At 47.1% G+C, this 23570-nt stretch overlaps 1 protein-coding gene across 3 annotated transcripts in view; it reads left to right on the forward strand.

Annotated features, from left to right (window-relative positions):
* SSH2 (slingshot protein phosphatase 2) overlaps window positions 1–23570 on the forward strand; it is a 90131-nt gene that overhangs the window by 32387 nt on the left and 34174 nt on the right. Inside the window, exon 1 of one of the 3 annotated variants that reach the window (XM_030287775.4) lies at window positions 7046–7203. The exons of the other annotated variants lie outside the window; for them this stretch is intronic. Coding sequence (XP_030143635.4) covers window positions 7148–7203 — 56 coding nt within the window. The 5' untranslated portion in view covers window positions 7046–7147. Of the gene's footprint in view, window positions 1–7045; window positions 7204–23570 lie in introns of those variants that run through there. 3 annotated transcript variants of the gene reach the window in all.

The following is a 23570-nucleotide window of genomic DNA, read 5'->3' on the forward strand; positions in this document are numbered from 1 at the left end:
TCCAAAAGCCATGTGCTGAGAGTTCTGGCAACTAAACCTTCCTTGTGCTGCCTTTGCTTGCTGCTGCAGCTGCCAAACAATTATTCTGTCGGTATTTGAACAGTAGCTGGATCTTTATTGGGTGTGCAAGACAGTTTGTTAAGTCCATCTTGAGTAAGACGGGGCTGTGTGTGTTCTGTACAGGAAAACGTGTGTTTATCCGTGCTGGAGATTACTAAGCTCTTGTAGTATGAACCTTATCTTTAGAATGTATTTCCTGAATTCATCTTTCTGTCTTTCCTTTCAGTGACAGCTCAGCCTCTCTCTGGCATTTACTACAGCTGCTTGGGGAGAGTGTAATGCTGAGATAAAGAACAGTTCTGGTCATTTGCCAGCTCTGCTGACCACCAGAAAAAGTTCTGTGGGCCAGATTCATTACAGTAGCCTTCATTTTTGAATACCAGTTATTTTATCACCAAACTGCGAGCAAAGGTATTGAACTGGCAGTAAAATTTGGGTTTATGAGATTAGTAACAGGTATCTGCAGGGCTGATTCACTGCAAGATCTGTGTTTGTGGTTGCGACGTGTTCAGTCCAGTCCGATGACATACCTGTGGATCACAATAATGTGTGAGATGATTTCAGGTGTGATCTTCAGGCTGAAGGATCAAGCAGAGTAATATCATTGCCTTGCCAAATTACCAGGTAAACACAGGGAGCTAGCTCAAAATCTGAATGCATATGAAAAGTGGTTTTGAATTTGTCATTCCAAGCGTGTGAATGGAGGAGAATGAGGAACAGGGCAAGGACAAGCTGGGAAGTAAAAGGAATGAAGGTGGGTCAGATCCTTCAGCTACCAAAAGGGTCCAGAGCAGCTGCTCCCATGCACTTGTGCTCTTTCAGAGGGTCACAGAGGAGGGGCTGACCAGGAGGTGCCTTAAGGATTCCATACGTACTTCTGTCTCCTGCTGAGCATGAACCAGGTGCTCTAAGCTAGAGGATTTTTATTCTTTTAGAATAGAAACTGAAATTCCCTTTCCTGGTGAGACACCTTCACAAGACTTCAAAGTTAAACATGAATCTTCAGAGCTTTCAGCATTTTGTGGATTTCAGACACTTAAATGTATTTTGATAATCTGAGCCAGGGTTTCTGGACTCATTGCCATTCAGCTCTTTGGTGTCTTTGCATCAAAAACATTCCTTTATAAAACTGGGTGAGTGGATGGTTTGACAGTTGGGAGGATTTAGATCTTTCTTTTCCACAGGTCACTGAAATAATACATTACCTACCTGGTGTTGCTTGTTGAGAGCAGACATTGCTGCCTGTGCCCTTTTTCCTGCTCGGGTCCCTTCAGTCATCTTTGCTTCAGGCTCTGTAAAAAAGGTGTAATTGAACATTGACCTCTCTGTGTCAGACCCTCGAAGATTTAATGATAAGTAAACTACACAGTGATTGGATGTGGGGCTGGTGAGGGAAGGGTTTAATGAACTGATAATATTGCAAAGTAGGTGTTGAATTCTCAACTGGGTAGCCTAATCATCGATCGTGATGGGCAGCTGACCAAAGGGCTTTAAAAGCTGGGGTTTGTTCTTTCAGTGATGCTTATCTCCCTACCCCTGTACTTGGCTGATTTCTTTGCTCAAGAACTGGAAACAGAAATACTCTTTGACAGCTTAAATAACCAAATTTAGAATGTGGCTTCCTGTTCTGACTGGTTCTTCAGGATTAAAGTACAGTAGTTTTGCGTGCTTTCCCTGTTCCTGCCTCCCCCTGCCCTTTTTTTTTTTTTTTAATTTTTTGTTTTGTTTTGTTTTGTTTTAACTAGATATGGGCTCCTTTATAATTACTTGGTTAAGTTCCCCTGGCTGTGTGTAATCCAGCTGGTGTATGTAAGCCCTGCCTTGGTGGGTGGTATGTCTGTTATCACTGGGAGAGCTTTGTGTCTGTGCTGTACTCTATCTCTTCTGCCCTGCGTGCATTGGCTTGTTTATGATGGCTGCTACTGAAATCACTTCATGTTTTCCTGATAAATTGGCCTGCAGAACACAGAAGTCTTCGTCTCCCATGCCAGAACCATCCAGAAGGCTTCTGACAGATCAGCTTCTCCTCTGAGGCAGAGGCAGCAGTAGGAGATGAGTGCATGAGGTGCTGCTCTCAGCCAGTCAGGCTCTACCTATTTACAGGTTTGTTGCCCTAATTTGAAGCTCTTCCCAAATAAATCATCTATTTGGACCCTTAATCCACTCGCACTCATCTGTCAACTCTGTTTAGTGCTTAAAGCCACATGTCCTCACAGCAAAAGGATGATTTAACTGACTTCCCACCAAAAACGCAGGGTCGTCAGGTCCTGTGACCCTCAAAGAGCTCAGTGTGACAACAAGTTTTTCAAGGCTACCCCTTAGGACCCTTTTCCCATCAGAGCTGATGCAGACACGGCTGCCTTTGTGGACAAAGACTGAGTGTAGCTGCCGGTGAGAACAAAAAAGGACTTGGCCCCACCTCTGCACACGGAAATGAACTTGCTGCCTCTCTTCCCCAGCGGTGCCTGTGCAAGACTCCCGTGCTTGGCTGCGGGCAGGGACGTGTTGTTTTTAAAACTCTGTGACTTTTCATAAATATCACCGGAAGCAGCTGTTAAACAGTACAGAATAAACTTTCCACATGTGCAGTAAAGGTGGCTGAGCAGACACGGCCGTGGCACTTCGCTCGGCAGGGAGAGGATGTGCTGGGGATGAGGGGGAGGTGTGTTTGTCACAGCAGCTTCATGAGTTTTTTCATAATCCCCTGAAAACATGGGTCTGGGTTCTGCATTGTCTTTTCTGTGATACTGATAATAAGGATTATGGGCAAAATTCCAATGTGTGACAGCCTCCCACTGTCCCCTTTACCTTGAACATGACCAGTGTTATCCACGTTTGTGGGAACAGAACATTCCTTGCTTTTGCAGAGAGTACCTGGACTTCAGTCCAAACGGGCATAATAATACCCAACCCTTGACACCCACTGGAGTTAGAAAGACTATGACAGTATATTGTGTTCATTAGGGTTCTTCAAAGAGAGAAGTGAGGGGACCAGAGAAAATGTTGCTGGTTGGTGTACTGTAAAATGAAGAGGTCATCAGGTCCCCCTTTGTATAGACTAAAAATTGAAGATGCCTAATAAAACAATCATGCTCCAAATTTAATCATGTTAACACGTGAGCAAACACCCAGCAAACCCCTGTGGGATAGGAGTGGGTGGAACACGATGACACCCACACCTTTGTGTGGTCTGACAAGAAGCAGCAATTCAGCCTGAAGCTGTTGATCTTGGATGGAAACAGAAGCTTGATGAATGCCCTGTTTGCATGTGGACTATGTGCACTGACAGGACTGGGTGTCCAGCTCTGAGCATACCTCCTGCAAGTGACAAATCTGGGCATGCCAGTGCCAAGCCCAACCTAAGCACCAGGGACTGAGTTGACAAGTGCTAGTCCTGTGTAGGACACAGGGTTACTCTGTTACGCCACTGTGAGATCAAAAACTGCTAAAATGCACCAGCAAGGTGAAACAGCTGAAGGTACTGTGCAAGCTGCTGTGACTGTGGAGTTTTGCAATGCAGACACCAAGGAAGAGTATGACTGTATGAATAAACAATATGTTGTCAGCCTTGTCTGCCAGACCGAACACTACGAGTCAATAGGAGAGATTTGTGTATGCATGTTCTCCTTACAGCCCTTGAAACTTATTTCCAGTGGCAGCTCTGGTAGCATTCCTTTTGCTCCCCCCTCCTGAAGTGCTTGCTCAGACATCACTCACTCTTATTTTTTTTTCCATTGTGCTCCCATAACTGGTTCTAGCTGCTGCCTTATTGTAGCAAAGGTTTGGGGATGGGTGTTTTTATGGTGTGTCTCACGTGTTATATATAACTCCATTTATTAGTCTGTGTGGTGTTCAAAGGTTAAATGGGATCCTGCTGCCCCACAGCAGGATGGTGTCACGGTGCTTTGTGGGGTTTGCTGCTGGTCCTGGGGCCTTCTGGGGAGTAGAACTGCTGAGCAGAACTCACACAAGCAGTGCCCTTTTCCCTGCAGCAAAGTGTCATTTCGTGCACTGGGCTTGAGACCCCGGACAGGCGTATTTACATCTTGTCATGCAGTGATTAATGGCCCTGCTCACATGCTCTGTTGCAGCACAGAGGTGATTTAGGCTGCTACCTGTCATCACTGCAATTTTGTGCACTTTAAATTCTTCGTGTATTTGTCCCAGCAGAGTGCACCTGCTTCCAGCCAGGAGCAGTTTCTTGGCTGTCTTATGACTTGCTGCCTAAACTCCATCTCATGCATCCCTTTCTTTTTGCCTGCTCCTTGCTCCTGCATGCTGAGAGACCAATTTACTGGGTCTAAACTTTTACTCCTGTTTAAACATAGGAGCAACTTTGACAAAGAAACAGAGTTATTCCTTAAGTCTGATGTTAAAAGCAAAATTTGAAAATAACACAGCACTTATTGCTGTTATCTAGTTGATAGCGTGGTGATGGGTCAAAGATTTGATTTGATCTTGGAGGTCTTTTCCAACCTTAATGATTCTCTGAGTCTCCACAAATGGACAGTGGGAACTGAAATGCTGATCTCACTAACATGTACCTGAAACAGTGGCACTTTCATGCTGGGGTTTCAATCTTTATGGCAACAAATCCAAGTCCAAACAGCTTTTATTAGTGCAAATTTCAAGATATGAACTTATTTGAGAATTTCCTATTTCTGTTCTCTATAGGTTTGAAAAGAAAACAAATGGGATATTTCTGTCATCAGTTCCCTGGCAGGTAGAGATGCAGTGCATGGTTGTATTAATCCAGGACTAATTAATTTACAAATCTATTATCTATATGTTATGAGTAGCTGCTTATAGTTAATCACTGCACTTGTTTTCAGCAAGGTATAAGGGGCTTGCCTTGTAATGGTAGTTATGTGTAAGAAATCTGACGTGTCCGGACAGTATCTAAGTACATTTAGTCTTCTACACTGTTTGAATAAAGCCCTTAAGTTATTAATTAGAATAGAACAGAAGTTCTGGGCTTGTTTTTCAGTCTGTGAATGTGTGGTATGTGTTACTACTGAATATGAGGTTCTTGCCAGTCTCTTGACCTCTGGAAGGATTGAGTTACCCTCCATTTCTTAATCCCGATTTTTCCATTGCTTCTAGCAATTGACTTCATTTCTGCCTAACAAAATGATTTTTTTTGGCATTGCAGCAAGCTGGCACTGCATTTTCTTTACAGCTGCGAGGCACCATTACCAGAGCTGTGCTCCTGGCTATATAGGATGACATTGCTTAAATTGTTGAAACCAAACAATACCCTAGTAAAACTTGCAGAATCACAAGTTCCACCGCTTTGCCCTTTTCTCTGACCATCCCTGAAGTGGAGATGGTCAAGACCTTTCAGACAAGTGTCTTCTTGCTCCTGTCAAGTCTTCTATCAAGACCTGAAGCAGCTGCCATCACACTGTGTTGATTTTTTCAACTTCTCTCTGCTTCTCTGAAACTTTTAGTTAATAATTGGAAATAAAGCTGATGAAGCTTTTGACTTCCAGCTCTGCTGCTAGATCATAGGGGCAGCTCTGCAGTTGATGCCTTGTTATGTTTTGCTCTTGAGTAGATGTCATTAACAAGTAGTTGTGTTTAAACTCCCATCTTCCCCTGCCAGCTCACTTGTGCCTCCTTGCTGGGCATGTGCCACCTGGAGCAGATGACTTAAGGCTGGTATATCGTGTTCCTCTGTGGTGGGATGTCGTGCATTCCTATGGGAAACACAAAACTGAGTTTGCTTCCAATCCAAGGCTCCTTGGTTGTTGGCCCGCGCTGCTCGCTGGGCGTAAGGGCTGGAGAATGCCGGTCTGGGATGGGCAGTGCAGGGTGGGATCGAGCTGCCCCCGGCTCTCCCCTGTGGAAAACCGGATTGTTTCCCTCGCACTGTAACATCTGAATTCCCAGCAGCCAAACGACAAGACTTTTGTTCTAAATAACTTCCTTTCTTCCTCTTCTCGAGGGGCGATGGAGCTAAAGATTAAACAGCACTGAAAGGCAGCTGCTTCTCTTCTCCTTTGGCAGAAAGCAAGTTGTCGCGTCTCTGCATATGAAAGTTACTGCCAAGAACTCTTCCCCTCATCTCCTGCAGAAGAGAAATTAAGGTCGTTTCCTAAGCACCCGAGTTGTCGCTGCCTGCCTTTTGCAAAACATCGTTTGATGTGCTGCATCAAACCCGGTTGCAGGGCGTGCAGCCTCGCTGCTAGATCAGAGAGCGAATAAAGGAGGGGGGGAAAGGGAAGGGAAAGGAGAAGCTGGGCGCACCCGCGGGCGGTGCTGTGCCCCGTCCGCGCTGCCGCTCGCCGGGGGTACCGGCAGCTGAACCCCGGCCCGTGAACGGGGCGGGCCGTCCGCCTGTCCCTCATCCATGTATCCCGGTCCCGCGTGTCCCGGTCCCGCGTGTCCCTGATCCATGTATCCCGGTCTCCCGGTCCCGCGTGTCCCGGTCCCGCCTGTCCCTGATCCATGTATCCCGGTCCTGCCGGTCCCTGATCCATGTGTCCCGGTCCTGCCTGTCCCTGATCCAAGTGTCCCCGTCCCGCCTGTCCCAGTCCTGCGTGTCCCTGATCCACGTCTCCCGGTCCTGCCTGTCCCTGATCCATGTGTCCCCGTCCCGCCTGTCCGCGATCCATGTGTCCCGGCCCCGCATGTCCCTGATCCATGTGTCCCGATCCCGCCTGTCCCAGTCCTGCGTGTCCCTGATCCATGTCTCCCGGTCCCGTGTGTCCCAGTCCTGCGTGTCCCTGATCCATGTCTCCCGGTCCCGCGTGTCCCTGATCCATGTGTCTGGGTCCCGTGTGTCCCAGTCCCGCGTGTTCCTGATCCATGTCTCCCGGTCCCGCCTGTCCCTGATCCATGTGTCCCGGCCCCTGATCCATGTCTGCCGGTCCCGCGTGTCCCGGTCCCGCGTGTCCCGGTCCCGCGTGTCCCCTCCCTTTCCCGCAGCCCCGCGCCGCCACGTGCGGGGTGGGCGGGGCAGGGGCGGGGCCTGTCCCGGCCCCGCCTTTGGGCCGCGCCTGCGCGGCGGGGGCGGCGCGGCGGGCGCGGGGCAAAGCGGCGGTGCCGATGCCGCGGGGCAGGGCGGCCGCCGCGGCGGGGAGCGATGATCCCCTACTTCTCCGACAACGCCGTCATCTCCCAGGGCGCCATCGCCCAGCTGTGAGTACCGGTACACGCCGCCGAGACTCCCCTTCGCGGTGCCGCTCCGCCTGCCCCGGCTCCCCGCGGCTCCCCGTGGCTCCCCGTGGCTCCCCGTGCCCGGGCGTGCGCTGCGCTCGCTCCGCTCTCCCCTTTCTCCTCTCTCTCCCCGCCTGCCCCGTTCCCGTAGTTCGCTCCGCCGCCGGTTGCCTCCGGGCAAACTTTCCCCTGGCCGGCACCGCGGTGTGGAAGTGCTGATAAGCGCCGGCAGCGCCCGGCGGCTGCTGCTCCCTCACTTCCCTGATTATTCCTTTTTTTCACCGCGAGTTCTCCGAGTCCCGTCCGAGCGCTTCTCTCGGTGTTAGGCGGGAGCTGCCCGGGCAGTCAGGGCTGCGCTTGCTGCCGCCGGTTCCCCGTGCGGGGCCGGTGCGGGACCGCCGGCAGGCTGGGCGCTGACAGCGGGGTACAGATCCCTGCCCGCATACTTTTAGCCGTCTTTTTTTTGCTCCAAGCAGAGATTAGCTGCTTTATCTGATCTCTTGGGTTATCGCAGAGCGGCAGAGGGACACTGCGGGGCTGGGGTGTCCCAGGTGGGAGCCACAGGAGCAGGTCTGAGACATGACACTCAGCACCTGCGGGTCACAAGGCACAGACGTGCGCTCTGCCAGTTGTTCGGTACTGTCAGTCTTGGGCAGCTCTGGAGTGCAGTGTCTCCGTGTCCCAAACTAAGCCGCATGGAAAATCAGTCTCTCCAGCTGCACCCTACCCCTCCCGCCGCCTTTGATATGCAGATACGAATAATCATTTAATTTATAAACAGTTAACAGCCACTGCCTGAGTCGTGGGGTTTGGCTGGAAGGATTAAGGAGGGAAGTGGCAGCTATGGGGTGGTAGATAAGGCGTTCAGAGAGATAGTCGCTGTGGTCTAGCCATGCTTGATACTTCTTTAAAGAAGCCAACAGATTGTTCTATCTCTTAAAAGCATCATGAAAGGCTTACAGATAAAGTGCTGCGTCCCACCTGGAACTGTGTTCTTGTCGCAAGAAGCTCCTGCTAGAACTGCAGCTGCCTTGCACTTACAAAGTCTTTAATGGATATCTCTGCTTATGCTTCATATGGAAATGAGTCCCCGGACTCTGTGCCTTCTTTTGTGAGCGCTAGCAATCACTGCTGCAGTTGGTAATCGCTTCAGCTAAGTCTCTGTGAGCCTTTCATACTCAACCCAAAATGTTCGTAATTAGTAATTTTTTCCGTTCACAGTGTTGCCTGTAAACATCAGAGCTTTCCCTGCGGTTGCTGATAATGTAGGTTTAGCAGAGGTGTACCTAAACTGTTCTTCCAAAGCAATGATGCAAACTGGATGTGCCCTGGGCTTTGGGAAGTTGCAGTAATTCTGGAGTTGTGGCAAAAACCCCAACATACTGTGGGCTGAAACATTTCCTTGAAGCTCCAGATGATTTACTGAGCTAGAGTAGGTAGCCAGGTAACAATTTAAGTGCTTTTAAGGTGTTTGTTTTATCCACTGCTCAAACACTTAACCCAGGAGTGGAGACTGTACGGAAAGGGATAAAAAGAAAGGGGAAATGCTGCTTGTCTCTGCTCCCTCCGTCACATGTCACACGGATCCCTGCAGCCAAGTGCCTCGTGGTGGTTTAAATGGCCACTTGGTTGGAAGGACCACCCTTTCCTTTTCTGGGGAGAGAGATAACAGAGTTATCAGAGTGGAGCTTACACTATCCTTTGCCTCCTGTGAGGGAAGATTAATAAGCATGAGAATGACAGAGCTTTTGGCCCACGCAGAAGTGTTCTCACAGGGATGAGTGCTGGATTAATATTTTGCCAGTGTTCTCAATCAAGATGGTGCTGTGGCTCTTGGGCTGGCCTAGTAAAGGCCAGCATTTAAAGTTTGTGCTCCTAATTACTATTTCACAAAGGCTGATTAATACTGGATGTCCTTATTTGATCATCGGCAAGACCTAAAAATACAGATTTAGTTGTTTGCTATGCTAAAAATGTGTTCTCTGTGGAATGGGAAAGGCAGTGGTGACCCAAACATGATCAGAAACTTCTGTTTCAGTGTATTCTTTAGTAGATGTATTTGGCTGATCAGCTCTGACTTTCAGAGATCAGCAGAAATTACTCTTGTGTTGACGCTTTTAGTCAGTAATGTAGTCAGCTGGTCTGGGTCTAATTCATTTCAGGTTCACAAGGATTCAAATAATGTCCGGGAGACTTGTGTTTATCAAAATGCTCAGAATTTGTAGTTGTAACTTGTTCCGGAAAGTCTTGCTACTCTCACTGAACCTAGGGGGAATTCTGCTGATTTGCTAGTTTATTTGTGTGTAGGATTCAAAAACTTTGGTCTACTAAAACTTTAAGGCAGCTGATAGGAAAGATAGAAAAAAGCAAAGCTTCAGATAGTCTGAAAATATCAAAGAGTTTTTAACAAGAAACCTGGAGGAATTGCCGTGGATCAGTTCTTCCTGCCTGCGGTTGCTTCCTTTGCCTCTGGCCAAGTTTGAGTTACTCAGTTCATTGATGGTGTCGCTGAAGTGGCTTTTTCAAGTTTCTGTGATAATGCCAGATTCCTCTGTCACCCAGTTGTCATGTTTCTCTCAGGATGACCCAGCCATCAGGGTGCTCACTTGGGGTTTGAGAAAACCCAACTCTTGCTTTCACTGCGCCACATCCTTCCTGTGCGAGTCTTACCAGGCTGTGCTCAGGAAGGTGCAGAGGGATGCCCAGCCTTTGTTCACAACCTGAGGATCGACCACCTCCTTTTGGTGCCCGCATCCCTCTGGCATTTTGAAACATTTTTTGTTGTGTTTAAATACTTTTGACTCTGCCTTGGCTTCCTTTCTGCCAGGCAGCAGTGGGAGCCCTCCCTGGGCATAGTTGAGCACATGTTGAAGCACTCCTGCCCTGTTTACTCCTTCATCTGCCAACACTCGTCTTTTTTATGGATCTAAAAGCACAGATACATTCACTGCTTTCCATGGTTCTCATGCTTGCCTCATATCAGTCTATTTTCTATTATAAGATGTTAACTCAGTTTTTATATGTAATTTAAACTTTGAGGGGGAAAAAAGAACAAGCAGGAGTAGACGCTTTCTTCACTGCATTGTGAGTTTACGGTGTAGCTCTTAAGGGGAAAAAAATAAACCCAAGAAGTTAAACTGAATTATTTTCAGTGATAGGTAGACACAAAATGTCCTTTCAGACCTGAGTTGCTCTCTCCTGTAACCAGTTTTCTTCTGACAACCCTTGTATGCAGAGTGTGAAGAAACAACACTTCTCAGTGTAAGAGGAAGTTCTGAGGCTGTGCAGGTAATTACAAACTGTACAGTAAATGACAGCAGTGGGTAATTCAGGCTCATTGTGTTGCCACCTCTGTGCTGTAATCTCTCTTTGTGCCCAGCCTGCTTGGCCCTTTGTCCTCCCTCACCCCTTTCATTTTCCTCTGTCACACGGCCATGGCTTTTATGGTGGGAAATTTCATGACCCCCTAATCTTGAATTGTGCCAAGTGCCAAGTCAGGAACTTGGATAGGTGTGTGGTTGCTGTTGCCATTCGTTGCAGAGCTGTTTATTTATTTATTTCTTGTATGGGAAGCCTTACAACCTTTTTATCTCCTTACAATGTTGTTGCTGCCAAAACCCTTGACCGTTCAGCAATTAGACTGCAATCCTCTGAGTAGCATGTTATTGGAAATCTTTAATTGCTTCTGTGCCATTGTAAAGCATTTTTTGTGCATATTTTACCACTGTGCTGAGAGTCAATGATATTTAAGAACCGAGGAGGAGATGCTTGGAAACTGCTGCAAAAAAAGCCTGGAAGATCAGCAGTCATGTCAAGTTAGCACTGTCAACTCTGACTGAAGTCGCCTTATGAGCTGAGGGTTGTTCTGGTTGGAAGTGCTTGACATACAGAAAGTGGTTGATCAGCCCTTCATGTCTGTAGAGCCTGGTAGATCAGGGCAGACTGCAGCAGTTGTTTTCTCCATTCAAGCGTGCGCTGTGTGCTCCGGGTTTGTACGGCTGCAGAAGACAGCCTCATAGCCCATCAGGGATGTGATGGGAATGTGCAGGCAGGGGAACCTGACCCCTTAGCCTTCCTGCCCACCCCTCCACGCAGCTGAGCTCACCCTGCACAGTGGATGGGCTTCCTGTTGACAGAGCAGAGTCGTCGGGGATTTCTCGTCTTTTTTATTTCTTTGCTGCTTGTGATGAAACAAATGCAATGTTTAAGAGGCCTCTTACTACCCACTGATTACTCAAAACTGTTCAAATAGGTTGTGGTATTTGCATAAAAGTAGTATAGTCTGTGCAGAGTTGGTCATTAACCAAGCTAGGGCTGTATTGTTCATAACTACTTTTCCTGTTTGGCTTTTTCTTTTATTCCCCTGGAAGCTGTGGGTATTTGTCTCACTGATCCTTCCTGGTAAGGGCTGGAAGAGACACAGAGATGGTTATCGGACATCAAATCAAAACCTGAGCCACAAACCAGTGTTTCAAGGACAAACCCCCCACGCCACCACTCTTTTTGAGCAATATGTTTTAGTTAGGAAGCCCACTCTGCTGTGCTGCCAAATTAATGTTTTTAAAGGATTTAAATGGTAAAGTTGACTCTGTGATTGTGTTGTCTTGAAACATCTGCAGATGTTCCTGTTTCTGGAAATGCTTGGGATTTTTCTAAAGACCACAAAGCAGAAGGACCCCAGTGAGATTATCAGCAGAAAAAAGACCTTTTGGAGCCAGTTAATAGCTGGCTGGGATTTTTTTTCAGGACTCTACGTCCTTGCACCTTTATCACAGAGCCCCTGGTTAAAATATTGCTTCATTGTTTTTAAAACAACTTCAAGCTAACTTTCAAGCTAACAATTGCTTCTGACTAGTGTTTGTGGGGTCAGAGAAAGTTTAAAATTCTGCATCCCGTTCTGCAGTAGGCTCTGAAGGGCTGTTGTTTCCCCTGTATTGGTTTGACAAACAGGATTTAAATTATCAGCTCGTATGGGCTTAAAACTAGTTCAGCAAATATTTTACTCCAGTGTAACATATGTAATGTGTACAGAGCAAATTTGCAACTTGAGTTTCCAGCCATAGTGTTTCATAGCAGCTGGTTGAAGACTGAAATTTTCACAAACACATGGAGCAAAACTCACTCCTGTCCTTAGCAATAAACACTTATGCTTTTGCTGAAGTATTCCAACACCACCCCTTTGCTTTCCATGTGCAGCTTGGCCCGAGCTTGAATCCAGAAACTTGTGAAGGAACTTCAGGCTGGCAAGAGCTGTTTTGCAGCCACCTATTGCTGGGTTGTGTGGGATTAACCAAGTGTTTTGTGACAGACAGCAGCTTTCTGGTTCAAGGACATCAGCCTGTGGATGAGGGAGGGTGGGGAAAAGAAAAGCCTATAGAGGTAAACTTACAAGTCCCAGAGTTGCTGAAGGCTGGGAGTGGCATAGGAATCCAACCTGGAAGATCTCAGTGTAGGATTGGCGTTTTTTGATGTTGGCAAGTTGATAAATTTGGGCACTTCTATTATATTGAGGTGACAGGCTCCTTGTTCAGTGCATTTTCCTGTTTATCCAGTACTTATCTGCCCCTCATCAACATGGTGTTCAGCTCTTTGGGCTCTCTGATTTACTTGCAATAAGCCATTTAAGCAGAATGCTTTTCCTCAAAACACCTTTGTTATGAATAGGCTAAATCCAGGCTGCTGAACCAGAAATTATTTAGTCCTTTCTTTTAAACAAATGATCTTTGTCACTTATTAGCGAACTCTTTCATTTGTTCACACACTTCTCACAATGGCTTAATGAGCTCCGTGCTGTCCCACCGGGCAGGGCTGGCTCCTGCCTGGGTCGGGGTTGTGGTTGCACTGTTAAACTTCCAGCTTTTCCCTGAAAGAGCACAGATCTGTGACATCTGACTGTGGAGGCACCCAGGTGGATCAGAGTGAGTTCATCCCAAGGTCCAGAGCTGTCTGGAGGTGCCCAGGGACCCCTGTTGAGATGAGCTTGGAGTTGTCTGTACTGTGGTGTTATGATACATACTGTGCTGGATTTCCTCACTCCTTGTGATTTGTTTGCCAGCATGAATAGAATAAATTTGCTTCTCTGAGCTCTTGTTGCCCTGCAGCCTCTTTTTGTACAGAATCCCAGCTGGGTGCTTTGGAGTGGGCTGTTACCTGTCTTGGCTCAGGCACCTGCAGCTGACAGACAGGCATGGGCAGCCTGTTCTGCGTGTATTGCTGATGTTTTGTGAGACTCCAAAGGGCAGGTGGGACTGGAGTAGGGTCATTTTGATTAGCAAATGATAAATTTACCCTGGTCAGGTTACAATGTAAGGGGGAATCCCATTTGCACAAAGGTGTAAAGAGCTATCATGAGTCTTAACCATTGTCCTCCTATTAGCTTCCTACTTGCTTTCTGCAACTCGATGCTGAATTAAAATGAACCCAGATTGTGGGAGGAGTTTTACTGGGGGTTTTTGTTTGTTTAGTTTGTTTGGGTTTTTTAAGGGCTCATTGCATGGTGGTGTGTGAAGAGCTTGTCACTGGCTTTGTTGTTGTTATTGTTAGGGTTGGTGTGTTGTTTTTTTTTCCTTTATTTGCTTTGTAAAAGAGATGGAGAAATCAAAAAACAAATGCAAAGTGGAACAGCCGCATTCCTCTGTGGCGCAAAGACTGAAAGACAGTTAGTCTAAATAAAAACAAACAGTTTGTCAGCACCATTTCTAGCCTTCCTGTTGGTTTGCCATGATGAGAAAATTGCAGGAAAGCAAAAGAAGAATATCCATGTGCCTTGATAGCAAGTGGGGGTTACAAAAATACCCACCCCAGTGGTGGGTGAGGCTGTGTCCAGTGTGTGTGAACAGAACTGGTATGTGGGGGTGTCCGAGCTAGCCCAGGAGCTGCATTTTGGGAAGTGGGGTCAGGAGATGGACCAGGACATCACCCAGATTCCCAGCACAGTCCCCAGCAAAACCTTGACACTGCTGTAATCTTCCTGACTCTTTTGTCCTTAGTTCCTCCAAGTACATAATGAAATGTTCGATGAGAGGCTCTCTAGCTTGAAATTAAGCAAATATCTATTCTGGAGCCTTTTAAAAAGCTGTTTAAGAGCCTTTTCCCTAAAGTACACTGTGTTCTTGTTAGAGACTTTGCTGGTTCTGTGGTACATAGCAGTGTTTAGTATTCTGATGGTCTTCCTACTTTAATGTGTGCTTTTTAAAGGGGTTTCTATGCTTTTAGGAAATACGAAGACCTGAGTTAACCGCAGGAAATTTGCTGCCAAACTGCTTAAAGTGCTAATTCTGCTGAAATTTAGCACCTGACTTCAGCAGGGATAAACACATCTGGAATCTCTACTCTTCTGAGTTCAAACTGCTGTAAAAGAAAACTTTTATTTAATGTGTTTCCAGTCTGAGTCTTAGTCAGCAAAACTTTGCAGGCTTTTTATGTTGAGTTAAAAACTCCTTTATATGCATTTTGAAGTAAAGCATTGACATCCCCCTGAAAGTCTCATGGAGGTGCTAAAAGAGTTGTTTCATTTGCAGCTGTGCTGAGAAATCACAAATGCAAAACTGCACAGTGATGTTTCAGAATGAAGCACGTCACTCTTTTTCCTTTAATTTACTTTTTTTGTGAGCGGATACCATGAGGAGTGGATGGTTCGCAATACTGCTTCCCTGCTTGTATTTAAAGTAGCTGTATAAAAACATTTCAATTCTTAGGAACATTTTGAAGAAGTTTTCTTGTCTCCTATTTAGAGATCTCCCAGTTCCTTTTGCCTCTTAGAGTGCCCTTCGTTTCAGCTTTTATTTAAGTTGGGAGATGCTGTGCTGGTGTTAGACATCCCACAGTCTCTCAGCTTCTGTTTAAAGTGATGTATGGTGAGTGATTAATGGAAATTATTTCGGGAATAAAGGACTCCTGGTAAGCTGATCCCTATTCAGAGCACCAAAAGAAAAAGCAGAGTCACAGGGGATGTTGTCTCCAGGAAGAACTTGTAACATCCGCGGGGGGAAGAGTTGGATTGGAAAGTGATGCTGAGCTTGCATTTTGAAATGGATCATAATTATATCTCATGGTCTGATTTGGAGAGCTTTTCCTGATGGCTCCGGAGGCTGATTGTCACTTACACCAGCAGGATGTTGGAGTGGTTTTTGTGGCTGCTGTCAGGGTAGGTGTGCTGTGCTGGGGGTGCATGCTCTGAGCTTCTGGGGACAAGCAGCCTTGTCTCTCCAGGCTGTTACCCCATTCCCTCAGTGCTGGGTCACTGAACCCAAAGTTTCTTCTTTGACTTGGCAGCTTGAAATTGAATCTGAAATTTGTATTGACCTTGCTTTGTGCAAGGAACTGTCCTTCTAAGTGTTGTCCTGGATTGAAGAATCCATTAAATTATTCCAACTATGTTTCTGATCCTTTGTCTTTGATGATACTTTACTTCTAGCTGATTAAAATTTCAAGGTATTAGTTGTAGCCACATTTAAGTTTGTATTCCCTTAATTGTAACTTCCCTGTTCCCTAAAATAAAGTCCCTGGCATATTTGCCAGGGGGAGCAGATCAATGGCCCGATTACTGGCTGTATCATCACAACAGGTAAAGCTCCCTGTGACTTCCAGTTTCAAATCAAAACCTATTGAAAGAAACCTGGCACGTGGCAGTTCTCTGTGAAACAGCCCACAAACCATCTCACATCAGTGGCTACTGCTGACTGTCCTTTTTGTTAATCTAAAGGGACAGCCGTTCCTAAACCGATTTTACTGTTCCTGCTGGAAACTGTCATTCAGGGATCAAATACCATTGCATGGGGAGGATGCAGTGCAAATGAGAGAAAATTGAAAGTGCTGAGTGCTGCAGAAGTTAAAATACTGAACAAATAACTTCCTTCTATATTTTTATGAGTCAAATCCAACAGCCTCTTGATGATTTTTGATGCTTTTGGTAAACAAGCATCTGCTTCTTCTTAGCAAGAGGAAAAGGCTTATTATTCAGCATTGATTTCTTTGTGTAGAGACAGAGTGGTCCTTGTTTTGGTGCTCTATTTACAGGGGTCTGTTAATGTATTTACTGAGGGCAGCCAACAAGGCTGTGATCAGAGCCAGGCAGCTTCCCCAGCGTAATTCCTCCATGCCATGCCCTGGTAGGGTGGTTGCAGAGCCAAGTCCTGGCACAGTTCTGCTTCTCAAGGCAGCAGGAGCTCTGCACCCTGGCTGACCACAGCCGTGCTCGGTGCTGGCCACATCCACTGAGACCAGGAGAAGACAGAGCAGCATCCTCCTGGACCAGTCACACCCTGGGCCTGTGCCTGGGGGAACTGTGGCTGCTGGGGAGGGAGTGGGGGACACAGGGGACCCTGCCTGGAGCAGGTGCTGGGACTTGTCAGCTCCTGGTCACACCCACCTCGGGGAGGGGGCCAGCCCTGGCCGTGCTTCAGGCAAGTCAGTGATCTCCTTCCATCTGTAAAGTGCTGGACATACTTTGTCTAAATATAGGGGACCCTGGACTTGGCTGTGGCAGGGAGGGACAGTAAGTTGACCTCGGGGTGTCTCCTGTCACTTGTGTTACAGTTGTATTTAAAGCAGACGGGTCCTTCTTGCGGGATGCTGCTAGCCAGGCCAAACATGGTCAGGTCTGTGACAGTGACATGCAGGGAGATTGGCTTTAAAATGTATTAAAAAATATTCCATTTTAAATGCATTTAATCGTAGTGGGGAGAGACCAGGTTGTTAATTAACTGCTGGAGTGTCTGTCAGCTGTCATTTAAGGTTTAAAAAGAAATGTGCTGTGTATGAAGGCAACGCTTTCAAACTCTGGTGGCAAAGGAGATTACTGTGTGGTTTAAAGATAATCAACATGGACTGTGTTAATTAGGAGAGAAAAAAGATAAGAATGTGTCAATCAGAGGGGTGTTCTTCCTGAGGATTATCTAATCAAAAAGCTGGTGGTTATTTTTCTGTGTTCCTTGATGCAATTGATTATCCTTTGGAAGTTTTCTCATGTTGATTAAAGTGTTTCTTAGGAAGATATTTGTGAAAGCATTTTGTTGGTACCACAGCAGCTGGCTCACTTTGGGCAGGCTGATCTGTAGGAGCACAGCATGTGGTGGTAAAACACTGTGGAGTGTTCTCCTGGGTATTGCTGTCCTGCTCCGTGAACCCGGTGGTATGCATTAAAAATGCCCAAAGATGTTTAAACACTATATGGCACAAGAAGAATGTCATGTACAGCTTTCATCTGGGAATGTCTTGACTTGGAGACCTGGAAGCCTTTGGGGACTATCATGTAAAACAAATTCCTTTCATGGTCTCTCTTCCGGTCTGGGTCTCTTGCTTTAAAAAGTGCAGAGAATCAAATTTCTTCTGTAAACACAAAGTGCCTGGATTTCTTAATCAGCATCCTAATTGTGTTAGCCCCCCCTTCCTAGTCCATGAACTGCCGTGCGTGGCTGCAGGAAGAACGATTTCGTGCATATCTTCAGTCTCAAATTCCAGAGACATCAGGGCTTTGTTTGCACAACTTGTTTTGCTGTTGCTTTTTGGAATCTTATTTTCTCTCTGGATGGATTCTCTGAAGCTGCCTTGGAGGCTGAACATGGGCCACCAACATGTGCCTTGCTGGGATTCCCTCTGTGCTGCATAGCCAGAGAGATGGGCAGTAAAGCTTTTTGCTATTGGTACTGCATGGAAAATGGGTCCTTTCAGTCTGTGATAACTTAAGTTGTCCCTGCTTTATTCCCTTCTTCATTACCATAGTGATCTTAGAGTCTGTGCCCAGGTTTGAAATAAATCATTACCTGATGATCTGTCATCAGCAGGGTGTCCCCCAAGTCTGCACTGCTTTTCGCTGGTGACAACGTCCACAGCTCAGCTCAGCACATCTCCCTCTCCCCAGCTCAGCACCAGGACATTCCCTCCCTTCCGAGGCTGCAGCGATGGGGACAGGCTGGGCAGGGAGGTGGCACAGGGAGGGCTGTGTCAGGGTTACTGCAGGAGCAGCAGCCCAGTGAAACCCAATCTGGAGCTGCCAGCAGCAGGCTGGGCACGGCGCTGGGTGGTGAGGAGGCAGCTGATGTCCATGCCAGGGCTCTGCCTGCATTGCCTGGCCTTTAGGAGTTTGTTGAACTGGTTCATCTGTAGGCCAAGAGTATGTGAGGGGAACAGGGAACCCACATGGACTTTCACTTCCATCAGACACTATAAAATGCTGTCCAGCTTAAAACAAAACTGAGTCTGCTTTGCTTTGCCTGTAAGGAATAAATCCCAGCCCTGCCTGTGAGGGAATGCATTGGATGGGAGTGTGAAACTCAGCCCTGCAGAGCAAGGCTGGGGCATCGGGAGGCAGAGGAATGCTGCAGGTGCTTGGGGCTGTCTCAGCACAGTGCAGCCCTGTCACAGCTGCGTGGGCTGAAAACTTGGGCTGCAAACAGCAGCTGTTGTTGCTCCCTTCGCCGGCAGCGAGGCAGGGATGAGTTTCTCAGCCCAGAGCTGTTATCTGCCATACAGCCTCCAAAGGATGCCACTGTTCTCTCCTGCATACCCAGGCTGCCCAAGTTTGCGAAGTTGTTTCTGAGCTCAGTTCAAATGATCTGGTGGCAGAGGAGCTCTGATGGCATGTTATGGTTGGTTCCAGCAGTGGTGTGACTTGCAGACTGGTAACACCAGGGTGTTGAGTGGGCTTCAAAGCTCCCCACAGCCTGGTGGGATGACACGAGGCTGGTTTGATCCTGTCTCTAAAACTGTCTGAGTGTGGTTGTTTCATGCACCTGAAGAAGTTGTTCTTCACTTGCACACACAGTGGTGATCTTCAGAGTTCCCTTTGGCAAGTTGTACCCTCTCTGAATTCAGCAGAAATTCTCTCCTTGCTTGGAGCAAGGTAAAGGAATTCGTCCTTTGGAATTCAGATTTACACCCATCCACACTCACCTTTGACTGTCTTCTGGCAAACTGTTGTCTTAATTTGGCTTCAGAAGTTGTCTATGTTGAAGCCCAAAACAAGGGAAAAGGTGATCTGGTGCTGGTGAGAAGGGATCAGTGGGTAAGTTCATGTGGGTGAGTAAGAGTTGGCTTTGCAGATTCTCTCTGTGATGATGCCTGTCTGTGTCATGGAAGCTGAGTTCTCTCTCCAGGGAGCCCCACCTTGGAGCAGAGGAAGTGCCTGCAGACAGTTCCTTTTTGAAAAGAAAAAAAGGCACAAATGCAGATGTTGCTAAAAATGCAGTTTGCGTCAAACCTCTGAGCCCAAGTGGGTTCCCACGCTCAGTTTGTTTTTCTCCTTGGGCTGTTTCTTAAGTTGCAAAAGTGCTGAGTGGTGAGAGATGGCCTTTGGTGGAGAGCCACTTCCCTTTTCTCTCCCTGCCCTCGGTGGTGTCACCCCTGCTGACAGTGTGATTGACCCCTTTTCGGTAAGTTGTGGCCCTTGTTTTGTTCTGTTTTGGGTATCAGAGAAACCTGCACTTGTCTGTGTTTGCTGCCAGCTGACCCTGGTAATACAGATAGTCAGTGCAGGGCAATCCTGAGTAATCCTTGCCTTTTCATTTTCCCTGTAGGGTTTTGGTGGGTTTTCTTTATTAGCACCTGGTATTGTGCTTTACACAGCTCTGAGATCTGCCCTCTGTGTGAAGAGAATCATGCACCTTAATCCCTTGCCTAGGAGCAAAGGTTTAAAGTGGAAGCCAAATATTGCTTCCCTCTATTTAATTCATTAATACTGCAGGCAGTTATTAAACCAGGTGCTTTAAAAAGTAAACAAGGGAAGTAGGGATGTTGTTTATTGAAAAACAAACTACAGTGGATGTGAAAGAGGCACTTCCCTGGGGAGGGATGCTGGAGGAATGCAATTCTTTTATCTGGTGTTTGAGGGAGAAGTGCCCTGGACTGCCAGGCCAGGCATAATCCAGCTGTGCACCCAGCTGCTGGTGCACCCTTGGCTAGGGGACTGATGCTTTGGACTTCTCCTGTGGGCAGGTGAAGGGGTGGGAGGCTGGCAGTGAGAGCTGCCCCCAGAGCTGGTGTGATGTGGGGAAGGGGAAACAGCCAGTTTGGGAAGGGGAGCAGGAAGAGGGAGGGAAGTGGCTTGATGTGCTGAAAATATCAGCAGGCTGCTGTGCCTGCCCTCATGTTACTTCTCCCATGGCAGACCCAGCAGGCTGCGAGGGAATTGCTGCTCTTGCAGTCCTGGCTGCTCCAGAGCTCACTCACATGTCCCCGGCTGCCCTCTCTCCCTCCTTCCACACCTCGGGAATGAGCTAAGTATTGACGCCTGCTGTGCCACTCCTGCCAGCCTTGGAATTTCAGTCTTTTTGTTTGGTTTGAGTTTTGCAGCTGCTGGATTGAGGGAACATGATGGAGCTGAGCTGGCAGCTGAGGTGTGCAAGGCAGCACTGGCTGCTCATGTTAGAGCAAAATCTGGGGGGCTGTTGAGGGACTGCTCAACTCTTGTCATGGGGAGCTACAGCTGGAGCCAGGCTTGGCGTTGAAATCCCATTGTAGCTGCTCAGAGCTCTTTTCTGCAGGGCTCTGGTTAATAAATACCCACTAAGAGAAACTGTATTTCTCTTAAATCGTACAGGTAGCGGACTTCCATTCAAATGTGACCTACCTTGATATCCTCATTTCCCCTAGCACCACTTTTCAATCTCCCATTTCATCTAAGGATTAGGGTGAGCAGCGTGGGAGGATGTGCCACATGCAGTGCCCATGTGCTTTGGGCATGGCTGCGAGGAGGTGACAGCACAAGGAGGTTTTGGCCTTGCCACACTGACCTGTCCTGTACATTGTGTGGAGGATGTGCATGGAAGGACTTCTCCTGCTGAGCCTGTCAGGGAATGGTGCCAACTTTCTGCTTGTGCTACTTGGCAAGTGCCCGACCGAGGGCTGGGCTGGACAGGACAGAGCCTGCTGTAAAGGAGTTGCTCCAATGAGTGAGGAGAGCAGACTTTTGGAAAGTCATCCTCAGGCTCGCAATAACTTAATTAAGTGTTTATTAGGATAAAACATTGCCAGCAGCAGTTCAGGTGCCTTCTTGCCTTATTCCTAAAAAGGTTTTCATTGTGAAGCAGTTTCAAGACAAAACAGCGTGGTTCCTTTTTGAGTATTTTACTGAGGGCTGAGGGTTTCTCACTGAAATCGGAGGGTGGTGAAGATTCACCTGGCTCCTGGCTGGGAGCTGGAAGCCATTGTCCAGGGGGTCATGACAATGCATGCAGTGATTTATCTTTGGCACAGCCCCTAAACCAGTAACACTTTCTCTTTTGTGTCCTCAAACCAAGTGTGTTTGGTGTTTGTGCTTGCAGTTTATGAACGGAGCTATGCAGTGTAACATCTGGGAATGCATTTATTATTTGTCATTTATAAGTTCTGTGTGGATCTCATTTTGTAGCATAATGAGGATTTAGTTTGAACCGTGCAGTGATTTCCTTGTGCAGGAAGAGCTCAGCCCTGGGCAGCACCTCAGGGAGCACAGGAATCACTTCTGTTGCCTGCTCTTACTGCTGGTTAGAAACAGTCTTCTAAGGGCAGTATCTGTGGTTTTTGTGCAAAAGGCTTTAAATAGTTCTGATGTGACTTGTACAATTTCTACAAAATCTTTTCTGCCTGGGAGAAAAATTGGTACAAGTAGTGATTTCTGTAGGAGGTAAGTCCTCTCCTTGCATTGGTTCTCTTCCCAGTGAGCAGGGAAGTACAAATAGCACATCACTGGTGGCCTCGAGGCTGCTGCTTCACTGCAGAGGTGAACATGGAACAGAAGGGGTTTTTCCTCTAGCTGTAGTGCTCAGGATTGTGATACCTCTTTCATAGGTATGTCCTGAGTAAGTCTTCTCCTGAAAAAACCTGCTGTGCAGTACAGATGACTGATGACAAGCCTGGGGTGCTGATAAAACACAGCTCAGCTTTGTTACCTGTGCCAAGTTGGCTTCTTGTCTTCTGCTGTCCTGGACTCAACTTCTCCCCTAACCACGTTGAGTGTCTTTTAACACCAGTCTGTTCCAGGAGAGTGTTTGAAAGAGCCCTCAAGCTCCAGTAGGCTCTGGCAAGCCAGATTTTGTGAAGTATTTCAAAGCCCACGTTATGCTTGGAAGCCATTGAGCTGTCAGCAGGGTGAAATCAGTAGTGGATGGCAACACTTGTTTAGAGCCTTAATTGCCCTTTTCACAGACATCTTTTCTACCTATTGTGGTTTTGATGTGTCACAGACTGGGGCCTTCTGTTAGTGTCCCACCAGAGAAATCCTTTTCCTTTTTAGATCAGGGGCAGTATCCAAAGGTGATCTTACCCTGAAATACGATGCTTTAGGTGAAGATCATGTCAGGGACTGTTCAAACAGGATGGACCCAAATGGAGCAGCCATCTGAGTGTGGCACAGAGGATGTCAGGCCAGTGATGGCTTTTTTTTTTTTGTCCGTGTAGTGCATCACAGGCACCAAAATCAGAATCTGCTGAATTTAGTATTAAAGCTGCTTGGACTTTCCCGTGAATTTGTTGCCTTTCCTCCCAAAGGAAAGGCATTTACTGCTTGAATCTCAAAGCAAGAGCTTTGTTTTGTGTGTGTATGTTGGGTTTCTTTTCTGGACACGGATGCATCTGGGGTGCCAGGGGTGCCAGTAGTGTGCCTTGTCTGTACAGGGAGTGTCCCCACAGCTGGATTTGGCACAAGGCTCTTGTCTCCAGGGAGCTGCTGTTCTCCCAGCAGTGCTGATGGCCATCTCCTGCCCTGGCTCCTGCCCTGCGGGAGGTGCTGCCCTCCCTGCCTGACCTCCTTGTTCCACAAGAACGATCTGCTTTGCCACATTCTTCAGCTGTTCCAGCCCTTTGTATGGGAAATTACTTTCCCTTTCCCTAGTCCTCCCAAGTTACACTTAAAGTCTGTGGTTAATGGCCCAAAACAAGGCTCCCCTGGCCTAAGGAGGGACGGTGGCCTCCTGGAAGGATGCACCTGGTGGGAATCTCTTCAGTTCTGCTGCTCTTTCCAGGCTGGTGGCTGAGAGCTGGTGATAAGGGAAAGTGATGGAATTGAGAAGATTTTTAACCTCCTGGCCCTCTTAGCTACATGCTACATTATCCACTAAAAATAGTTGCTAATTCCACCTTCTGGGGGAACCTCAAGCGCAGGCTAAAGGATTGCTAATATTAGTGGTTGGCTTTGCTGATAAAATTAACAGTGTGAAAGCTGTCTGTGAGTGCTGAATTCTTTCTCCACCTCTGCAGCCTAACATATTTTAACAGTTTTCTTCTGTGGTGAGATTATAATGGGAGGAGGAGAATTTATTTTTATCATTAATAATACTATTATTATTTTTTAAGTGTTGTTAAGGTAACTTGGTGTTTCTCTAGTTCAGGCTGTAAGAAGTTGTGTAGCTTGAGAACTTTGAGAGGATTTATTT

Source organism: Taeniopygia guttata, chromosome 19 (assembly GCF_048771995.1).
Source record: "Taeniopygia guttata chromosome 19, bTaeGut7.mat, whole genome shotgun sequence".
In the NCBI taxonomy this organism is placed as follows: Eukaryota; Metazoa; Chordata; class Aves; order Passeriformes; family Estrildidae; genus Taeniopygia; species Taeniopygia guttata.